This window comes from Monodon monoceros, unplaced genomic scaffold, assembly GCF_005190385.1.
Source record: "Monodon monoceros isolate NGI ecotype Baffin Bay Population unplaced genomic scaffold, NGI_Narwhal_1 Super_Scaffold_5, whole genome shotgun sequence".
NCBI classification, from domain to species: Eukaryota; Metazoa; Chordata; class Mammalia; order Artiodactyla; family Monodontidae; genus Monodon; species Monodon monoceros.
The window spans coordinates 101,810,676-101,831,003 of record NW_021703782.1 but is presented as its reverse complement, the minus strand read 5'-3'; the positions used below and the strand labels follow the sequence as shown (position 1 = coordinate 101,831,003).

At 43.7% G+C, this 20,328-nt stretch overlaps 1 protein-coding gene across 5 annotated transcripts in view; it reads left to right on the top strand.

Annotated features, from left to right (window-relative positions):
- The window catches only part of DENND1A (DENN domain containing 1A), a 537,874-nt gene that overhangs the window by 370,158 nt on the left and 147,388 nt on the right, over nt 1-20,328 (top strand). For all 5 annotated transcript variants that reach the window (XM_029202625.1, XM_029202629.1, XM_029202624.1 and 2 more), the window contains one exon: nt 11,183-11,308. In XM_029202625.1, the coding sequence (XP_029058458.1) occupies nt 11,183-11,308 (126 nt within the window). The remainder of the gene's footprint in view (nt 1-11,182; nt 11,309-20,328) is intronic.

Below are 20,328 nucleotides of genomic sequence, written 5' to 3'. Positions count from 1 at the left end.
GATTGTCTGTAGGTCTCTCTTCTGTGTTGGACCACTCTCCATGACAGTGTCCACTCCGTGACTTCCAAATTTCATGTAGGAAGGAAAGGAGCATCATGATCCAGTGTGCCTTGCCCTGAGTGTGTGTGTGTAGGATTTGTCAACAATCGAGTATTTTATGGGAGTTTATGGGACTTCATTAAAGATGCTGGAGCAGAAGCACTGTGGGACATCAGAAGAGACCTCAGCAATAAACCGCAACTCCAAGCTCTGGAATGCAGTAAATGTTTAAGAGACTTCCTTCCATTCATTACTGAATTTTACTTTACTTTTATACCAGTTAAGAGTTGTGTTTTATTGGTTGAAATTTCTTGATTCCGCTTTCCCCAGGTCTGTTTAAAAGCTACATTTTATCCTTGAGGATGTTTGGCTCCTGATAGAGGAAGTGCTGCCAGCGAATTCAATTAACTGGCAGAGCTCACAGATATTATACACGGATTTCTTTTTTTCCTTCTTTTTCACAACTGCTACATAAACACAGCTGGGTTTAATATTTGTCGTAACAAAGATTTAACTTGAATCGTTTTACTCTGGGTAATTAATGCTTGGAATCTCGGCTACTTCTTCATTCATTTGTGATCTGCGTTTTTGACTCTGGCTATCTAGATAATGAAGTGTGCTCCTCTAGGTCTTTGCCCTGCCTTAAAACTGCTTAATATTTGGCCGTTCCCACTAGAGAGCAGATGCTTTTCTTTGCAAGAATTGAATTTCTGTCAGCTCTTTTATGCATCATGTGTTTGGAACTGTAAGTGGATCAAGTTGTTCATCACAGCAGGGACACTGTGAAACACATCTATTATACACACTTCCCACCACCCCCCTTCCTGTTTTGTTTTGTTTTTTTTTCTCCCCTGAGGAGGTGGAGATGCCCAGATCCCCTTGGGAGATATCTCACTCTGTGTGGATGTATCCATGTGATCCACCATGGATCCGGCCTGGCTACATCCCTAAGCATGGAAATCTATATCCATTCAGCCCAGGATTGTTGCTGAGCCGAATCCTGCTTTTATCTTTGTAAACACCAAGCACTTCATTAACTCCCAAATACACATAAGTTTGGGTCACTAGATAAACCCACTAGGCTTAGCATAATGAGTGACATTTCAGTCATTGATGCCCCAGAAAATGTTAATTGTGAGCCCATTATTCTTTTTTATGCTAAAATAATGGCTTGGGTAGTTTTGGCTTTGGAGTTGGGTTAATGTGGAAGAATAATCAGCATCTATTAGGCTCCTGCTGTGTGCCAGGTACTGTGTGAGAGGCTTTGAAAATCTTGACATTCAATCTACATAATAATCCTGAGGGGAAAGGGAGGTACTTTACCCCTTTTTTGTTAAATGAAGAGAAGAAAATAAGATGCCTGAAGACAGCCAGCTAATAGCAAGCAGCTGAGTCAGGATCTGAACTCAGGGTTTGCTAGACATACATTCATTGGTTGATCGATGCATGGATTTATTATACATGTTCGTTACATGCAGCCATTGCTCCATTTGGGTTGTCCCATTCCACGTCAGGTCTCAGGCCAGCTGATCGGCTTTTATGAACACCTTTGTATCCATCTGAATATGAACTATTGGTGGTGATTGAAATCATTTATTTAGTTTTGCTTTTTCCATCAAGCTCAATGCAAATACAATCCAACTTCCCAAAGCAACCTACCATTTTCTTGCAGTTTTCATCTTGTGAATTTCAATCCCTAGATTCAGCTTTGAGCTGACAGCTGAAAATTCCAAATCTGAATAGTTTAGTTTGTCAACACAGCTTTGAAAAGCAGGAGTCTTGATGATGTTCCTACTGTGATATGCTCATCTTTTGGGCCTCAGATAATGCTAAAGGCAAAAGTGCATTCTAGTGCATTTTTCATTGATATCATTCAATTTGCAGGAGTCATTATGGGACATTCACATGTCTGAGTGAAAGACCGCTGATCTGTAGGATTAATTATAGTTAAATGGAGAGGTGGCTTTTGCTCATGAAGAAAGTCAGTCTCCTGATAAACATTTTTAGGTATGAAAAACTTTAGTCTTCCTCCAAATACTTTTCATTAGAAGCAAGCATTAGTGTCCTGGTTCATTAGCAATAGAGTAACTGCTTTATTGTTGATCTGCAGTCCATTTTGTTGTTGAAAGATGCTGGTATTTTTTTTTTAAAAATTGAAGTATATGTTGTAAAAAACATGCTTTATAACTTTCCTTTTACAAGAGTGTATCTCTCTTTTCAAAGGTAACTTACATTTGTATTTTGTGCCTTGTGTTTGCAAGAGACTGGTTCTTGGTTTATTCATGTTGACAACTGAAAAGCCTTAGACCTAATTAAAAGAATTTCCACGAGCACCTTTACTGAACCATTTCATTACCCAGCACTGCACAGATTGCATTGTGAAACATGATGATAGTTTAAATCTGACCTTTAAACCTAAACTGCCAGAAGTATGGGGGAGAAAACCCTTCTTTGAAAATACTCTATGGATACATACATATACAAGCATACGTGCATGAACATATATGGATAGAAATAATCTTTATTGAATGACCACCTAATATTATAAATACACATTTACTTTGAGCTCAAATCTTGTAACCTTCTTTAGTGTTCAGCTGCATTAATATTGTGTGTGTGTGTGTGTGTGTGTGTGTGTGTGTGTGTGTGGTGTGTTAAAACTAATTGTTTTTTAGGGAAAACAAAGACAGTTTCACTTCGGGCAAAAAAAAAAATGTGTTTGGAGGAAGATGAGTATTACAAATAGATAGGAAAATGCAAAAATCTTTGCTCCTGTGTGTTTCCATTTACAATGCGGAGGTACTGGGATTAACCAGGCAGGGAGGGGGCTGGAGTGCACTGTGAGTGCAAGACTCCTCCTGAGCTTTATTTGGCAGATAGTAGAAATGGACCTTTTTGTTTTTAAATTGTACTTTTTTACTCCAAGAATGTCATCCTGAGGACTTGATAGTTTGTTCTCAGGATGCTCAACAAAGCCATTACAGCATATAGTTAAGTAGCCACTCACATAATGAAAATTGATCCTTTTGTCTGACAAAAAGCTGCTTAGAATTGTAATGCTCACCTCTTAACTTTCCGACTTAATACTCGGCCCATAAGATGTCAGGAGAGACAGAGGGAGCAAAGACCTGGGCCGCTGGGGTCATAGCCGGCCCCAGCTTGGAGCTCCGCGTAACTAGCACAGTCCCCACTCCCCCATGGAGAACCAGGCTCTTTGACGGGAAAATCGGATGCAGAAGAAGCAATTAAAGCCAACCGAGGTCAAGGTACAACCATGTTCTCAAGTAAGAAACAGGAAAGCAAGGAATGAAAGGAGGCAATAATGGAGATATATTAAGTTGTGGAAAAAAATAAACCAGTATCGTGGACAAATCTAATTTGCTGGTCTGAGAAATCCTGGCAGCAGTAAGAATTAATGGAATAGCACAGACTTTGGAGTAAGACCGACTTGTGCTTGACTTTAGCCTCTGCCCCTTGCTGTACTATCTGTGTGAGATGGGGCTGAGGCTCAGTTTTCTCATCTGTATAGTGGGGATAACTGTCTCTGCCTGGCCCACTTGTTCTGAAATTTTAATACAGTGCTGGGCATGAAAACACCTACCATGGCTATTGGTACCTAGGAGAGTGCTTGATAAATACTAGTTCCTGTTCCTTTTTCCTGATGAATTCCTGGTTTTCTCAGAAACTATTACTGGGAAAGAGAGTGGGGTGAGATTGCCCTTACATATCAAGACTTTTTGCTTCAAATTTAGGCAAGAACTAACTAAGGCACAGAGAGATGCACCGTGCCATTTCATTGCCCACGTGAAGGTAGCAGAGGAGCCAATATACACATGCCCCTGAGGATGGGAAAACAAGGCAAGTTCCTCCTCCCCTCTCCAGACCCAGACATTCCCCAGGAGATCTTATAACAAAGCCTTGATGTCTAGTTTATTCACGAAAGGAAGAATCAATCTGCCTTAGTCCTTAAGGGCTATTTTATAAAGGGGGAGAGAAAGTAATTCTATTGCCCCCCTTCCAGCTGCTGCAGGTGTCTGATTTATCAAAAAAAAAAAAACTTTTAACTTCAGTTCTGACACTGAGCAGTTAATGCAAGTGGACCCCCTGCCCAGGATGACTTGAGTCAGATTTTGAGAAGAACTGTATCTCTACTTGCAGTGTTGTGCCAGCACTGAGGGTGGCCATGGTCCCTGCCTCCCTAGAACCTTCAGTCTAATGGAGGAGACAGACGTTAATGGACTGCCACATAATACATCATCACTTTGCTGTTTGTCCCTGAAGGAAAGGTACAGGGAGAGTATATGACAAGGGAACCTTGGCCTAATCTGAGGGGGTCAGGCCGAGGCAGTGGTATTTGAGCTGAGATCTAAAGGATGAATAGTAGTTGATCTAGGGCCTTGGGTTGTCCAGTATGGTAGCTACTATCCACATGTGGCTATTTATATTTAAATTGATTAAAATGAAATAAAATTCAGTTCCTCAGTCGAAGCAGCTACATTTCAAGTGCTCAATAGCAGCTACCACACTGGACAACACAGGTGACCGATTATCTGTGGAAAGGCCTGTTGCACGGTGCTGAATGCTAGGCAAGCGGGTGACGGTGGAGAGAGCACTCCAGACAGAGGAGTTAGCCTATCCAAAGGTCCTGGAGTATAAGAGAGGCCAGGGCAACTGGAACCCGGTTGGTGTGGCCGACGCCATGGAGGGGGTACAGGAGCCTCGGATCTGAAAAAGGCTGGAGCCTTGCAGGCCAGGCTAGGACTGTCTTTATCCTCAGAGCAACAGGGAAGCTGCTGAAAGATCTTAAGGTGCCAGCACTGATGGAAAGAGGTGGATAGGAGTGTCTCAGAGGTGACTAGGTGAATAGCGTGCTGTCCTTATTCTCCTCTCCCCCTACAAATTACAACCAAGTGATGAAGAAATAATCTTATACTTGTTGAGTGGTATAAATTGCAAGGGTTATCTTCATCGTAGCGGGAAGGAAGATATGTAAGCTGCTGGTTATACAAAAAAAGCTAAATATGATGATGAATACAATGGGAGAGCCCCTTCTGAAGTAGTAATAAGCTAACTTGTGGCTGGTCTGGGGGAGCTTGACTGCAAGCCCTCAGGAGCTGGGCCCTGATCATATGCAGCTCTGTTCCCAGCACATCTCCAGCATGGGGCTTGCAAAGATTAGGCATGAACAAAAGTAACAGAACTAATGTGCCCGGAGAAAGAACTATTTGTTCTGACAGGGCATCACAGAAAGTCAGCGGCTTTTTAAAAAGTTTTTAATAGAAGGGTTTTTTTAGAGAATGAGATAAAGAATACCCCAGGCTTAGGGATAGTTTTGAGGCCTCTGAGATTGAGTAGAAGATAAAGTTGGAAACAGAGCTGGAGCCAGACCCATAGAAGGCCTTGAATATTGTGCTAAGGAACTTGGACTTTATATGTTAGCAACATGGAGTCACTGAAAATTTTAGGAGAAGGAAGTGTTATGATTCAACCTCTTGTTTTAGAAAGATAATTCAAAGTGCAAAGGATGGATTAGACCAGGAAGAAAACAGGAGAAGGGCCACCAGTTGAAAGACGGGTGCAGTAGTCCAGGTACTAATTAAACAAAACACAAAGCCAGGCAGTTTGTTATGTCAGTTCTCCATTTACATCCATTATATTTTAATCCTCACAGTGTATGTATGTTACAAATACCTCATTTTACAGCAAAGGAAGCTGAAGCTCAGAAAGGTTAAGAAAGTAAGGAAGACTGATTTCTAATCTTAGACTTGGCGCTTATGACTCAAGCTCTACACTCTACTGCCTGAGGAGTGCGCGGGGATAGAGGAGCAAGTGAAGCCAAGAGACCCCAGAGGTAGAGCCTGTAGTGACCAGGGCAAACAGGAAGAGGGTGCGGGACGGGGTGGGGAACGCTGCATATGTTACTGGACATGTGGCACGTGCAGTGTTGTGTAAGACTGGCCCCGTTGTCCACTTTAATTCATTCAGCCACCAGAGCTTCATTTTCCTTGCAATTTTGGTTGCATCTTAGTGATGACCCTCTGCAAAAGGGAAGTGGATGAGTATCAATTTCTCCCCCAATCCGTCCCAACTGAGACCGTTTCTTCCAATGATCATTCACTGAAGAATGTAATCCTAGACTTTCCTCCAAGCACGGAGGCTCGGCCATTGGAAGTGCCTTTTAAGATGTCAGAACACTCACTCATCTGTTCTTTTATTTAGCAAAAAGTGCTGATTGATGACACTGGGCCAAGTACTGCTGGACCACTGCTGGCCCTTCTAGGAACTCACAGTCTAGCAGGAAAGGTAGTAGACACTACAATTCACTGACAACTCGCAGTCCAAGGAGGCCCAGGCCGGGCGTCATTAAGCCTGTCTTAGTGGTCAGGGAATGCTTCACAAAGGAGGGGTCATTTGGATTCCCTCTTTCCCTTAACCCAAGGCAATGTTTAATTTGACTATTAAAGAAAAATACCTCATTTAAATTCTTTATTATAAAAGTAACATGTTTTTTTATAAAGCATAATCAAAACAATCAGAAGTGCATAAAATAGAAAGTGAAAGCATCCCTACATGGTTAAAGTTTGATACGTGGCATTTTAGATTCTTACTACGTATATATATAAATGATTTTTATACATATATATTTTTTTAAATGATTCATGTTATATATATTGCTCTGTAACTTGTGTTTTCTCCCCATTTGGGTGTAGTTTGTGGACATCTTTTCATGTTAGTTCACAGAGTACTGCCACTTTTTTTTTTTTTTTTTTTTTTTAGCAGCTATGCAATATTTCAAGGATGTGGTATAATTTACTTAATAGGCCCCTACTCATGGACACTTGGATGGTCTTTCAAAGGGTAAATAGATGTTCACAAGTAGGGCAGAAAGGGACAAGGGACAACTCCATCTGAGTTGTCAGCATGTGTTTGGGCTAGAGGGTAGTATATGCTTCTAGATAGCAATTCAGTATCAATCAAATACCCATTACGGGGGGCCAAGGGAAGCGAGGCCAGCTGAGGAAAGCGTCACAGACTACTCGGAGGAGTTGGGATGTTTTCCTGCAGGTGGTGATGGCCAAGGGTAGGGGCACTGAAGGATTTTGATAGAGATCAGATTCACATATTTCCAAGAATACTGGGACAGCTGTGGGTAGATGGCATTGAAGGAAAACTAAAGACAGAGAGCCCATCTGATCTGGGAAACTACTCCACTGATCTGGGTCAGAGAAGATGGGTAGAGCTGAGCAGCACAGGGCCAAGGTCGTGGGCACTGAGAGGTTCAGGATATATTGGCAGGAGGGTGGTAAGATGTGGAGAATGGTTGTAGGAAGGGAAGGAGAAGAATGGAATCTAACATCTGAATCTAGCCTAGGAGACTGGCTGGATGATGCTGCGGTATCCAAGATGGGAAAAGAGGAGGAGGAGGGAAGTTAAGATGCTGACAAGTTCAATTTTGTACTCTCTTCCCTTTGTTTTCTGTCTCCCTCCTGATACCTCGTTAAAGGAGGAAACCACCCTTGCTGGCTTTTCTGTCCCCTCAAATTATGCCTGATGATCCCTGATGTTAATGACTTGACCAGCACCCCCAGGAGCACTCAGAGCAAGTTGGGTTTTAGATGTATGACTGTGGGTTATTTAAGCCTTAGATTTTCCTTCCTCACTTTTATTTAGAGGACAGTATGCTATCACCAGTTATCAGTTGTGCATATACTTGAAGTTTCAAAGTTTGAAGTGCTGACAAAAGCTTCTCCTTGTTGTAGGGTGAGGAGAGGTCTTCAGAAGTCTTGGCCTGAGTGGTCACAGGGGCACCAAGAGCCCAGGACCACTTGGCTGGTTTCAGAGCAGCTGGGGCAGGCCGGAAGGCACACACTCCTATTTGCTTAGTTACGATCAGCAACGACTTCTTTGTGTAAAATGGTAATGAGGCCATTAGGAGAGGCTCACCTGAAGTGCAGCCTTGTGAGTCCAAGGTAATTAAAACACCTCCCGAAAGAAAGCAAAAGGCCAAGGAAGGTTAAGTGAGGAATAATCTGCGGCACAGGTGGCCCAAGGGCTTTGAGGAGACAAAAGAGAGACACCGGCTTACTGTTTCAAAGGATGGAAATGTCACCCTCGTCCTGGGAAAGGCAGGACTTTTATTATTCGGAGGGTGGGAAGTGGGCAATATTTGTAACATTTTAATAAAGCATGTTTCTTTTTCACATTGCTATTTCAAGTTGGAGGCCCATGACAGACTGCCAGGGCGCTGAGTGGCCTGTGCTGCTTCTCGTGAGCTCTCACCACTGTGGTGCTGGGGCGCATGTGTGCCAGAATCGGGGGGCGGGGCTCCAGGCTGCCTCCAGAGGAAAATTGTTTTCCTTGGCCCACGTCCGAGTGGAGATGGGGTGGCTGCCCCCTCAACGCATGTTCCCGTCCCTTCTGACGTAGCCAAGAAGTAGATCATCGCACCTTCACTCACTAGATTGTCCAAGCATGTGGCGCGCCCCTGAGCAGCAGCACAGGGTTTCTTCCCCTACGCTCAGTAAACACGGATTATTTTCATTTTAAAAGATCTGGTAACAGAGGATTCTTGCCATTTGGTTTCTTGCCTCAGAATCTCTGCTGTCTCCACATAAAAGCATATACATGAATGTTTTTAGCAGCGTTAATTATTATTATTAATTAATATTATTAATAATGAAGCTGATGAAGAGATAAAATGTGGTCTTTCCATAGGATGAAATATTATTCAACTGTGGAAAAGAAGGAAGTACTAATAAGTGCTACAATGTGGATGAAACATGTTTATAATGAGCAGTATGCTAAGTGAAAGAAGCCAGTCACAAAAAAAAGACCACCTATATTGTATGATTCCATTTGTAAGAAATGTCCAGAATAGGCAAATTCATAGAGACAGAAAGTGGATCAGTGGTTACCTAGGACTGGGGTGAGGGAGGAGAGGAGCAGGATTAGTGGGGAGTGAGAAGTACCTGCCAGTAAGATGGGTTTTCTTTTTGGGGTGATGAAAGTGTTCTGGAATTAGATTATAGTGATAGTTCTACAACACTGTCACTATACTAAAACTACTGAATTATAGATTTTAAATGAATGAATTTTATGATATGTAAAATATATCTTAATAAGCTATTACAAACCCCTTATCAGAAGCTTGGTAATAAGAAATAATGTCCATGGAGCATTTCAAGAGTATATGTAATCCGGGCTTCCCTGGTGGCGCAGTGGTTGAGAGTCCGCCTACCGATGCAGGGGACACGGGTTCGTGCCCCGGTCTGGGAAGATCCCACATGCCGTGGAGCGGCTGGGCCCGTGAGCCATGGCCACTGAGCCTGCACGTCCGGAGCCTGTGCTCCGCAACGGGAGAGGCCACAACAGTGAGAGGCCCGCATACCGCAAAAAAAAAAGAGTATATGTAATCCATCCCAGATTCTTAATATTTTTAGGTTCACAGGCACCTTTAGGAACCTGAGGATAGCTATACAGCCTATACCCAGAAAAATGATCATTACTCGTTCATATTAAAAATTTGTGGATGATTTATGGACCACCTGCATCTAATTTCCTATTTCATCTTTAAATTTTACCCTAAATTTTATCCTTAAATAATGTCAGGCCCGTTAGGTAGTCCTATATCTAAGCCCCATACAGATTCCTGAAATGTTCTCTTCATATGTCACCTACATGCTTAAAAACAGTCATTAGCTTTACCTTTATCTCAAAATGAAGGAAAAAATTTCTTAATGTATTCACAGCTCTTGACCCCTGCCTTTCCCTCTATCTTCATTTTAAGCCATATTCTCCATTCTCTCCACTGAAGCCACAGTTCTCCCTAGTCTCTGAACTCCTCCTCACTACAGTGTGTTTGCAAATGCTGATCCCCGTGTTTGGTACACTGTTCCTTCCCCTCTTTGCAAGTTAATTACTTCAGCTCATCCTTCAGATCTCAGTCTAAGCCTGTTTCTCTCTGGGAAGCCTTCCTTGACCTCCTTGGTGAGCTCTGTCACAGGCTTGTCATGGTAGCAATGTCATATGTATTGGTATTTTCTTCACGAGAATATAAGTTTAATGAGGGGAGGACCCTTGTCTGGTTTTGCTCACCATTGTATCACCATTGACTCAAGGCTACCAAGTTGCACAATTCCAGGGACACTTTTCACATGGAACATAGTGTGAGTGGTGTGCCCAGAAGTTGTGCAATATGGCTTCCTGAGATGGATGGCATATTGGAAACAGACCAGGAAGCTTAATGTAGTCTCTGACGTTGAGGGCAACAACCGTCATGTCACACAATCTTTCCTACATTGAGGACTCATAGGAAAAAATCTCTTTTCATTCTCACTTTCAGGAAATTTTGTGTTCATGTGTGCAACTGCTTTGGACCCAAAGAATCTCACAACTTCTCATGTTTCCCTTTTTGCTTTGCCATGACTTTCTTGTCTATTTTGTTTTAATCTGTTGGGTGCATATCTGTAAGCTATATAAGTGTGTTTCTGTAAGTCTATATAATGACTATTCCTTTAGAATATGAGGTTTATAATAATATACATATTATATATACTTTATATATATTTAATAAATATATAATTTATAGTACATTTAATAAATACATATTTAGAGTATGAGGTATATTATAATCTGTTATAAATAAGCCATTTATTTCTAATATTTGTAAGTAATCTGAAGAGGAAATGGAATTGGAACTAAAAAAATTTGTGTAGTTTGGGCTCAGATTATAAGACTTCAATTAATATTCCAACTTGGTCACTTCTTGGGTTTGTTACTAGGCATGTAATATTACCTCTCTGAGACTGTTTCACCCTTGTAAGATGGGAGCACAATCCCTTTCCTACAGGATTGTTGAAAGAATTAAGTAAGAAAATTTATGTGAAAGCAATTAACCTGGCACATTGAAACTGCTTAGAAAGTGGTTTTGTTTTTGTTTTTATTAGATACTCCCTAATAGGAGCAAGATTTATTTAAATTTCAAAAACCTGCCCCAATACTGAATGTGTGTTTGTTCTCCCAGCAGTTGATGTGTCAAATCCATCCCCATCCTGGGGGTTCTCTAGAGCTCTGTGTGTGCTGGGTGTAGCCAGCCATCCTCCTCCAACCCTGCCCTCAGCCTCTCTCTCCTTTGTGTCACCAGATCTCTTCACTGAAGAACCGGCTGAAGAAGGTCTCCACAACAACTGGCGATGGTGTGGCCAGAGCCTTCCTCAAGGCCCAGGCCGCTTTCTTCGGCAGCTACCGAAACGCTCTGAAAATAGAGCCGGTGAGTAGCTTCTTGGCATGTCACGAATCCATGTTTGGTCAGGGCCACAGGAAACCTGCTATTCATCTGGTTGTTGAATTCACCAAAAGAGGTTGTGTGTGTGTGTATTGGAGGGCTGGGGGAGTGGCCTCCCCTCGAGCTACCTCTTAGCACAAGGAAGCCGAGCTGCCCTGTGCGAAGCACTCTCTGCTCCTGTGAACGTGAGGGCCCCTCCGCTCCCTGGTCGGTAGCACCCTCTGTGGGGCACGGTGCCCAGCACTGCACACACACCTGCTCTCACTGAGGAGTGCAGTAAGCCTGTGAGGTAGCAGTGATCATCTCCACTTGACAAATGGGGAAACCAAGGCTCACAGAAGCAATGACTTGCTGACCAGTGGAGGGGCCAGGTAGGTCGGCCCAGTGCCCATGCTTTCCCACTGTGCCTCAACGCCCTTTTCCTGCACGGGGACCTCTACTCCACACTTGAGAAAGCAAGGCATCCAGGGGGCTCAGTTCTTAGAGGTTCCCAGAGTGGTCTTGATGTATTGACTACAAAGTATACTGAGGACCGGGGAAAAATGTCTTCTGCCCCCATGGCCCTTCAACCTTTCTGAGCCTCTGTTGCCTCATCCATGAGGTGATTAGTTATAGTGTGGATATGAAGACACCAGGTCATCCCTAAAACCAAAGAAGCTACCAGCTCTCCCAGCTTCAGTGAGAAGCTTTCATCGGATATCTGCCTCCTCGTAGCCTCTTGGCCAAGGAGAATGGAGAAATTGGCCCAGGGACCTGGGTCGCTGCATAGGAGAGGACATTGGAGGGGACCTTGCTGACAGCCCTTTTCTCTAGGGAGCACGGAGCTCCATTCATCCTGAACAGGCGGAGACGGCAGCCACACCCAGCCTAGTCACAGTGGCTGTGAGGGACCAGCCCAGGTCACACTGCCTGTAGGTCAGGATGTTTGTTTTTGTTTTAACCCATAGCATTTTATTAGATTAAATGACAGAAGATGAGTAGATATCAGGCAGTGCATTTCATGTGCAGACTCTGACAGTGAATCTTGACCATGCTTCCTCATAAGCCACAGTTATACCTTGCTAAGTACTTTTTCACTATTATGACTCCATTGCGTGTGTAAGTGAAGCACAGAGCGATAGCAAACACCTTGTTTTCCCTTCACCCAGGGCGCATGCTCTGTGAAGTGGCTGGGGCAGTGGCTGCTCAGGGAGCAGCAGCCTAATGCCCCCTTGTTCCTTGTCTTCCATCCAACACTTGGGCCTGACTCGCTAGGCTGCCTCAGCTTCAGGCAATGTCATGGTCACATAATAGAAGGGATGCACTCTCTTTGCTTCCTAAGAAATACTTCCCTTAGGTCCTAAAAAGCCCTTCAGCTTAAAGCAAGTTTCTCACATCCTGCTTGTCTCCAAGACAGATGGCTCTGATTCTTTGTCCTGACCTTGGGCCCATCCAAACCAGTCAGGTTCAGTGCTGTTTTGAGAGCTGGTATAATTCAAAGAAAATTCTGTCTTCTTCCCATCTTTAAAGTGAGAATGGGACAACTGGCCCAGTCCTTTCCTTAGGCTGCTGGGAACTGATAGACATGAAGTATTTCCACTCTTACAATGACATCATTGTTGTCATGTATACGTCTAGAATCCAGAGGCTGTTGAGTCTGGTACGTATTGCTGGGTATGTGATCCGGGCAAAAGTTGCTCCTCCAGAGAAGTTTATGGTTGTACTTGCACTTGGCTCTCAAAGGCATCGGATTTAAGGATGCAAGTCCTGGAGTTTAAAGCCTGGCTCTGTACTTCGGCACTTAATCTCTCTAAACTTCAGCTTCTTCACTGTGAAATGAGAATAAGCATACCTATCATTCTGCATTTCCAGATGGTTATAAGGAGCTAGTGAGCCATAGAACCTCTCATAGGAAAGCTGAAACTTGGAAAAAGAAAGACAGCAGCATCCCTTCCTGTGGTGGGCATGGGGTTATCTGAGTGAGCAAAGGCTTGGAGGCAGGACCCTTCATGGCCCCTTTGTCTGGAGTCATGGGTTTGGGTGGGGAGATGGGGCTGCAGGAAAGGTTGGAGCCAGATTTGACAGAGCCTTGGATGGTGGGCTAGGAGTGTGGGCAGAGATGAGGTGTGACTGAAGTCATGTTTGACCAGTAATGCAGTGCTGGACTGAAAAGGAAACTGGAAGCAGAGACTGGGGGACGGCTGGGGAACTCAGAAGAAAGCCCTCCAGTGGTTACACCAGGAAAAGTTACCACGAAGAAGAAATGACTAGATGAGTCTAGAAATAGAAAAAATATGGGAGATGAGGGGCAAGAAATGTCAAAATATCTCCCAAGATTTGGATCAGGAAGAGAATGATGATGCCCATAGTAGAAAAAGGGAAAGCTTGAAGTAAAGGTGTCCCCAGTAGCAGATTTATAATGATAAAAACACAGAATGGACTAAGTGTCCATAATGATAAACAACTGGTTAAGTAAATTAAAGTATATCCATATGATAGAATATTATATAGCCATTAAAAGTAGCATTTTGAGGATAGGCTGATGAGTTTGGTTGTAAACATGGTACATTTCATTGAATTTTAGCTGTCATTCCATCATAAGATGTACCACTATTGCATGTATCATTAAGAAAGGGTGCTGCCAATTATAATTGAAGGATGCCGTCAATTGTAAGACATCCAGATTTCAGAGATGTTAAAATGTGAAGAAATTTGTGTCTTAGAATTAGTGAAATAAGGCAGACTTGTCGTGCTTTGGTCTGATTTATCTGTACTAGAATGGCTTTTTTCTGTAAGGCCAAGAGGGAAGCCAGAGGACCTGAAAGTTTCTGACCAAGCCTCACCATGTTATCTAGATGGTTTTTAAACCATAGATTTAATTATAGCCAATTTTCCTCATCTAAAAAATGGAATAACAACACTTCCAATGCCAGATTGTGAGATTAATTAAAATAATGACTGCACAGTGCATGTGAGCTCAAGAAGGGGTCAGGGGTTTTAGAGTCAGGCCACATGGTGGGGGTGGTGCCTGGGGAACGGTGACTGGGTGAGCCTGCTGGGGTGACAGGCAGCACAGTGCTGAGGGCATAGGGGCCACATTGTCTTTAGTTGTTTCTCTGATTATTTAAAAAAAACCAAAAACCAAAAAAACCCCTGCTCTTGGTTTTAAAAAAAAAAAAAAGGTTTAAAGTAACAGGACTAGGGACTTCCCTGGTGGCACAGTGGACAAGAATCCACCTGCAGTGCAGGGGACACGGGTTCAAGCCCTGGTCCGGGAAGATCCCACATGCCACAGAGCAGTAACAACTATTGAGCCTGCACTGTAGAGCCCGCAAGCCACAACTACTGAGCCCGCGTGCCACAACTACTGAAGCCCACGCGCCTAGAGCCTGCGCTCCACAAGAGAAGCCACCACAATGAGAAGTCCGTGCACCGCAACGAAGAGTAGCCCCCGCTCGCCACAACTAGAGAAAGCCTGCACGCAGCAATGAAGACCCAACGCAGCCAAAAATTAAATTAAATTAAATCTTTTAAAAAATAAAATAAAGCAACAGGCCTAGAAATGAGAAAATACCCATAATCCTACCATCTGGAGTTGAGATAACATGTTAACCTGTTTCTACCAAGCTTCTAGGGTTTGGGGGGGTTTTTATTTTGTTTTGTTTTGTCTGTTTGTTTTTGAGCCTGTTTTCCTCATCTTTTTTTAAAAATTTTTATTGGTGTATAGTTGATTTATAATGTGTTAGTTTCAGGTGTACAGCAAAGTGACTCAGTTATACATATACATATATCCACTCTTTTTAGATTCTTTTCCCATATAGGCCATTACAGAGTATTGTGTAGAATTCCCTGTGCTATACAGTAGGTCCTTATTAGTTATCTCTTCTATATACAAGGGGGAGGGGGGATAAGTTGGAAGATTGGGGTTGTTTTTGTTTCATTTCGGTTTGGGGTTTTGATTTTTTACTTTTAGTTAGTTGAGATATTCCTGGCAAAGAAATCCAGTTCCCTGTTATTTAGTTTTGTCTTTTAGTGGATCGTAAGCATTTTTTCATATCATATAAAAACTCTTCTTTTTTTTTTTTTTTTTTTTTTTTTGCGGTACGCGGGCCTCTCACTGTTGTGGCCTCTCCCGTTGCGGAGCACAGGCTCCGGGCGCGCAGGCTCAGCGGCCATGGCTCACGGGCCCAACCGCTCCACGGCATGTGGGATCTTCCCGGACCGGGGCACGAACCCACGTCACCTGCATCGGCAGGCGGACTCTCAACCACTGTGCCACCAGGGAAGCCCTAAAAACTCTTCTTAAACATTGGCTGCACATCTCCCATCAGGTGACCCCAGTGAGTCTCAACTCTGGCTGTGGATCAGAATCACCTGTGGGGCTCTTAAAAAGGCAGATGTCTGGGCCCTACTCACAGAGATTTTTATCAGGTTCTTGCCATCTGAAACCAGTGCCGAGGCCCACCACATTATCCCAGCACTGGTCCTTTTGATTGTCAGTAACCTTTCACCATCTTAAACCACACTGTGGTGAACATCTTTATATAAACCTTCATTCCATGGTCTGAATTATTTCCCTTGGCAGCATCCCCAACGTGGTTTTACTGGGTCAAAGGACCCGAGTACACTTAAGGCCTTCGATTCATAAAGTAAAGGAGAAAGCTGGTGGCCAGAAGTGGTTGGTAGCCTTGAGGGGAGACTCTGGGACAGGTCAAGTGGAGAACAGTCCGTGGCTGAGGACGAAGACTGCCTGCAGGGGCACCGCACAGTGCAGCCTGGGGGCTTTTCCCACCTGGGCCAGCGGCTGCCATCATGGGACTTGGGTCACTGAAAAGTCACAGGGTTTGGGTTTTTTAAAACATGAAACATCACAGACTTGACGGTGCTCATTTCTGCTCGGCTCCCGCAGGACCCCTCAGGAGGAGCCAACCCCAGCCCAAGAAGCAGAGATGGGCCACAGCTCCTCCGCGGCCCAGAGCTTGCTTGAGATTTTCAACTCCTTGGCCTTTTTTTTCCTCTCCTACTGGAAAAAATTTAAAACGCAGCTGGCTGGGGAGTCTCAAGCTTTATTTTCTTTCCCCTGCCTGGAAGAGAAGAGGAAGGTGGCCCCCTTGCTGAGGCCCGGCCATGTGCCAGGCTGCTCTTCTCCGTCCGTGCCTTCTGCCATGTGCCTGTCCCAGAGCCAGAGGACCTTTGTGGGCTCCCCGGTAGGGTCTCTCTTCAGGGCCAAGTGACCTATTCCTCCCGAGGATCAGAAAGTGAGACGCCAGGGTGTCCAACCACAGCCGAGTCTCCTACCTGCTCGGCGGCCTCCAACAGGCTTCACCCCTGAGTTGCTTTGCATCCGTAGTCTCAGTAATTCCCCGTGACTGCCCCTTGCTGTCCGCGTTACAGATTTGGGAGAGGGGCTGAGGTTGCCTTGACTTCCTGGCAAGTAGCAGAGGCCAGGAATCGGACTCAGGTCAGCCTGACTCAAAAACGCAGGTTTCTTCCACCCCACCCTCTTGCCTGCCTTTGTTCTGGTTTCCTGGTGTTCCACGTTAACAACTCTTTCTCTGCATTTCCAGCGCCGGGCATGGGTCATAGCATAGCAGAGGCATCAATGTATGTATTTTGGAACAGTGGTTGGAAGGATGAGTGAAAGAAATGGAAGAACAGAGAAGTGTGTGGGGCCGGGTTTGGCCCTTGACCCCTGTTCAGTACATACACATTGCTCCTGCCCTGTCTTTAGGCTTTGGAGATTGGTCCTGCCTGGCAGAGGGGAGAGTGTAGGCAAATCAGAAGGGCATGTGACCCATTTTTCAATCACTCAGAGAATATCAGGTGCAAAGCCCAAGGTATTTAACAATATCGGCCAAGCCAACTTGTTCTTCTCCACTTAAATGACAGAACCACAAGCAGCCAGGCAGCTCCATTTGGAAAAACCCCCTTTATCCGTGTCAAGCGACAGCCCAGGCTCCAGCTCATTTATTTAGGCCTTTCTTGCTCTCTGACACGCCTCCTAGCAGTTGCCAGGCAACTCTGGGAGTAGCAGTGTGTGTTAGGGATTAACTAGTTAGGGCTGGGGTCCTTTTTGGCAGGAAGGGGATAAAAGACAAATGATTTTAATTGCTGGGCCAAGCATCCTTTCTCTGCTGGGTAGAAGATTGCAACTTTGGGAGGATGTGTATAGCAGTGTGGGTCTTGAATTTGCCTCGAGTCCCCTTTCTCTCTCCTAGGGAGAACGAATGAATTTTAAAAAGAATCTTACTTTACCTCACTCCTTTGTTTAAAATTATATCATCTTGAAATCTGAATAAGACTAAACCACCACCCTCTCTTTGGAAGACACAGTGCCCTCAGTTTTAAAGAACTTTCAAAAATAGAATTGTGTGCTTTAATTGCATCCTTTTTTCTGTCCATAGTTTCTTATTTCATAGCTCATGGCTACGTGGAATCATCTTAAGGCAGTGCCTGTGAAGGTGCTTTTCCCATGTCTGGCCCATTGCAGGTCCCTGGTGAATGTTAGATCAAAGAGCAAAACTGATGGGAATTGGTGCTTTAAGATGCATCCTCTTCTGTGCCAGTAGCTGTGGAAAGGCCAGTATAGATGGAGCACTGTGAGAGTTGTTTATTCAACAAGCTCGTGTGGCTCTCTCTGGGCCAGTGTGCTGGCTGGGCTTCCCCAGGATGCATGGAGCCCAGCCCTTCCCACAGGGAGCGATGGCCGAGGTGGGGACAGTAAACTGGCAGTCAACATCAGTACCGCGAAGGAGGCTGTGAAGGCAGCAGCCAGCTCCTCCAGTGCTGCTTGCTTAGTCCTTCCCAAGAGGCCCGGCTTCCAGATTCAGCTGTGGGTACACTGGCCTCATCCACCATACAGCCCCTGATTTGTCACATGATTCTGCTGAGTCATATTTATCCACCCAAAACCCTTGAAGAGAGAGAAGTCAAGATAAAAGCAGATTGATAGCCTGGCTTGCAAGCATGAATGGACAGGGTCATGTTGGGGCAGGTCAGAAAAATACTATATATATCTCTCTCCTGGTTGACTAACACCATTGATCTCATGGTTAAAAAAAAAAAAAAACCCAAACTGTATTTATATGTTTTTAGTGTAACAGAAGTAGAAAAATATGTACAAACTAGAAAAATTAAAATATCACTGTAGTTCCACTGAACTAACACAACTACCTCAACTACAGTTTGTGTATTATTATTTTTCATTATGTCAAGTTTTTACAAAGTTGCTTTTAAATCTAAGTTAAAAGGTTTTTTCTCCTCCATTTAACATTATTACATCCTAGGCTTTTTTACACGGCTGCAGAATAGTCTATCAAGTACAGCTGCCTTAATTTCTGTAAACACTCTCTCACGTCGGACCTTTAGATTGTTCCCAGTTTTTTGAGATTATCATTAATATTTCCACCAAACATCTTTGTGAATAAAGCTTTGATACGCTTTATTTCGATGTCTTCTGAGTAGAAGAAATACAAGTCTGCATGCAAGAGCCTGACTTTGGGTGCTAACTTGTCACAACATGGTTAGGAAGCAGATTTCTGTTGACTCAGCCTAGGAGCAGCTCAAAATGGAAAGAATTAAGAACGCTTCGTGGTGTGCGCTCCCTGCCCTCCACAGAGGCAAGCAGAGTATACCCAGAACACATATAAAGGATATTACTAATTTGTCTGTGCCTCTATCTTGTGCTAAAAAAGGAAAAGCTTGAGGAACCTTAAAGCAATATGTACAGTAAAACAAGATGAGATAAGGAAGTGACCAAGGGAAAGGAGAAATTAGATGAAGCCTGGAAGGGGCTGATATGCACGCCCCTGGGCTGGCTCTGAGATTCTCCACACAGCTTGGCAATGGTCGAACTGGGAGTCAAATCCATGTCTGTCTCTCCAGAGCCCTTGCTTTTCTTCTTTTTTTAAACTGTGGTAAAACATAAATAACACAAAATTTGCCATTTTAACCATTGTTAAGTTACAATTCAGTGGCATTAATTACATTCACAATGTTGTACAACCACCAATCACTATGTATTTTCAAAATTTTTTATCACCGCAAACAGAAACTCTGAATCGTTAAGCAGTAACTCTCAATTCCCCCATTCCACCAGCCCTTGGTAACCTCTAATCTACTTTCTGTCTCTCTGAATTTGCCTATTCTAGATATTTCATATAAAGGAAATTATATCATATTTGTCCTTCTGTGTCTGGCTTATTTCAGCTAGCATAATGTTTTCAAGTTTCATCCACATTGTAGCATCTGTCAGAACTTCATCCCCTTTTACAGCTGAATAATATTCCACCATAAGTGTGTATATACCACACTTTTTGTATGCATTCTTCTGTTAATGGACACTGGATTGTTTTCACCTTTTGACTATTCAGAATAATGCCACTATGAATATTCCTGTACAAGTATCTGAATCCCTGGTTTCCATTCTTTGGGGTATATACTTAGGAGTGGAATTGCTGGGTAATATAGTAATTTTATGTTTACCTTTTTGAGGAACCACCAAACTGTTTCCACACAGAGCCCATGCTATTTTTAAGTGGACAGTGGTATGTTTGTGAAGCATGGATAGGTACCCACCCATGAATGTTCTGTAGGAAAAGTTGGTGAAAGATTTTCTTATTTCCCAGTTTGTTTTAGGCAAGTAGGTAGGGTATTATAGCCAAAACCTACAGGCCTCAGCTAAATAGATGCATTGACACAGGAGTATATGGTAGACTAGAGAAGGGGCTGGTGAATTACTGGTTACCATTTTTTCTCATTTCAGTGTTCATCCCAAGTCAAGATCATGTCCTGGGAGTGAAGCAGGGTTAAGGGGATGGGCTCCCAACACCAGGGCTCCAGGGACCAGCACTGTAGCTCTGTGCCTCCGAGTGGCTAAGAAGGCTCCTGAGTGTGATGGAAAGAGTGTGGTCTTTGGAGTCACCTGAGTTTTAATCCTGGCTCAGTCATCTGCCTGAAGATGACCTGAGTCTCAATTTTCTCATCTGTAAAATGGAAATAATGCCTACCTTGTAGGACTATTGAGA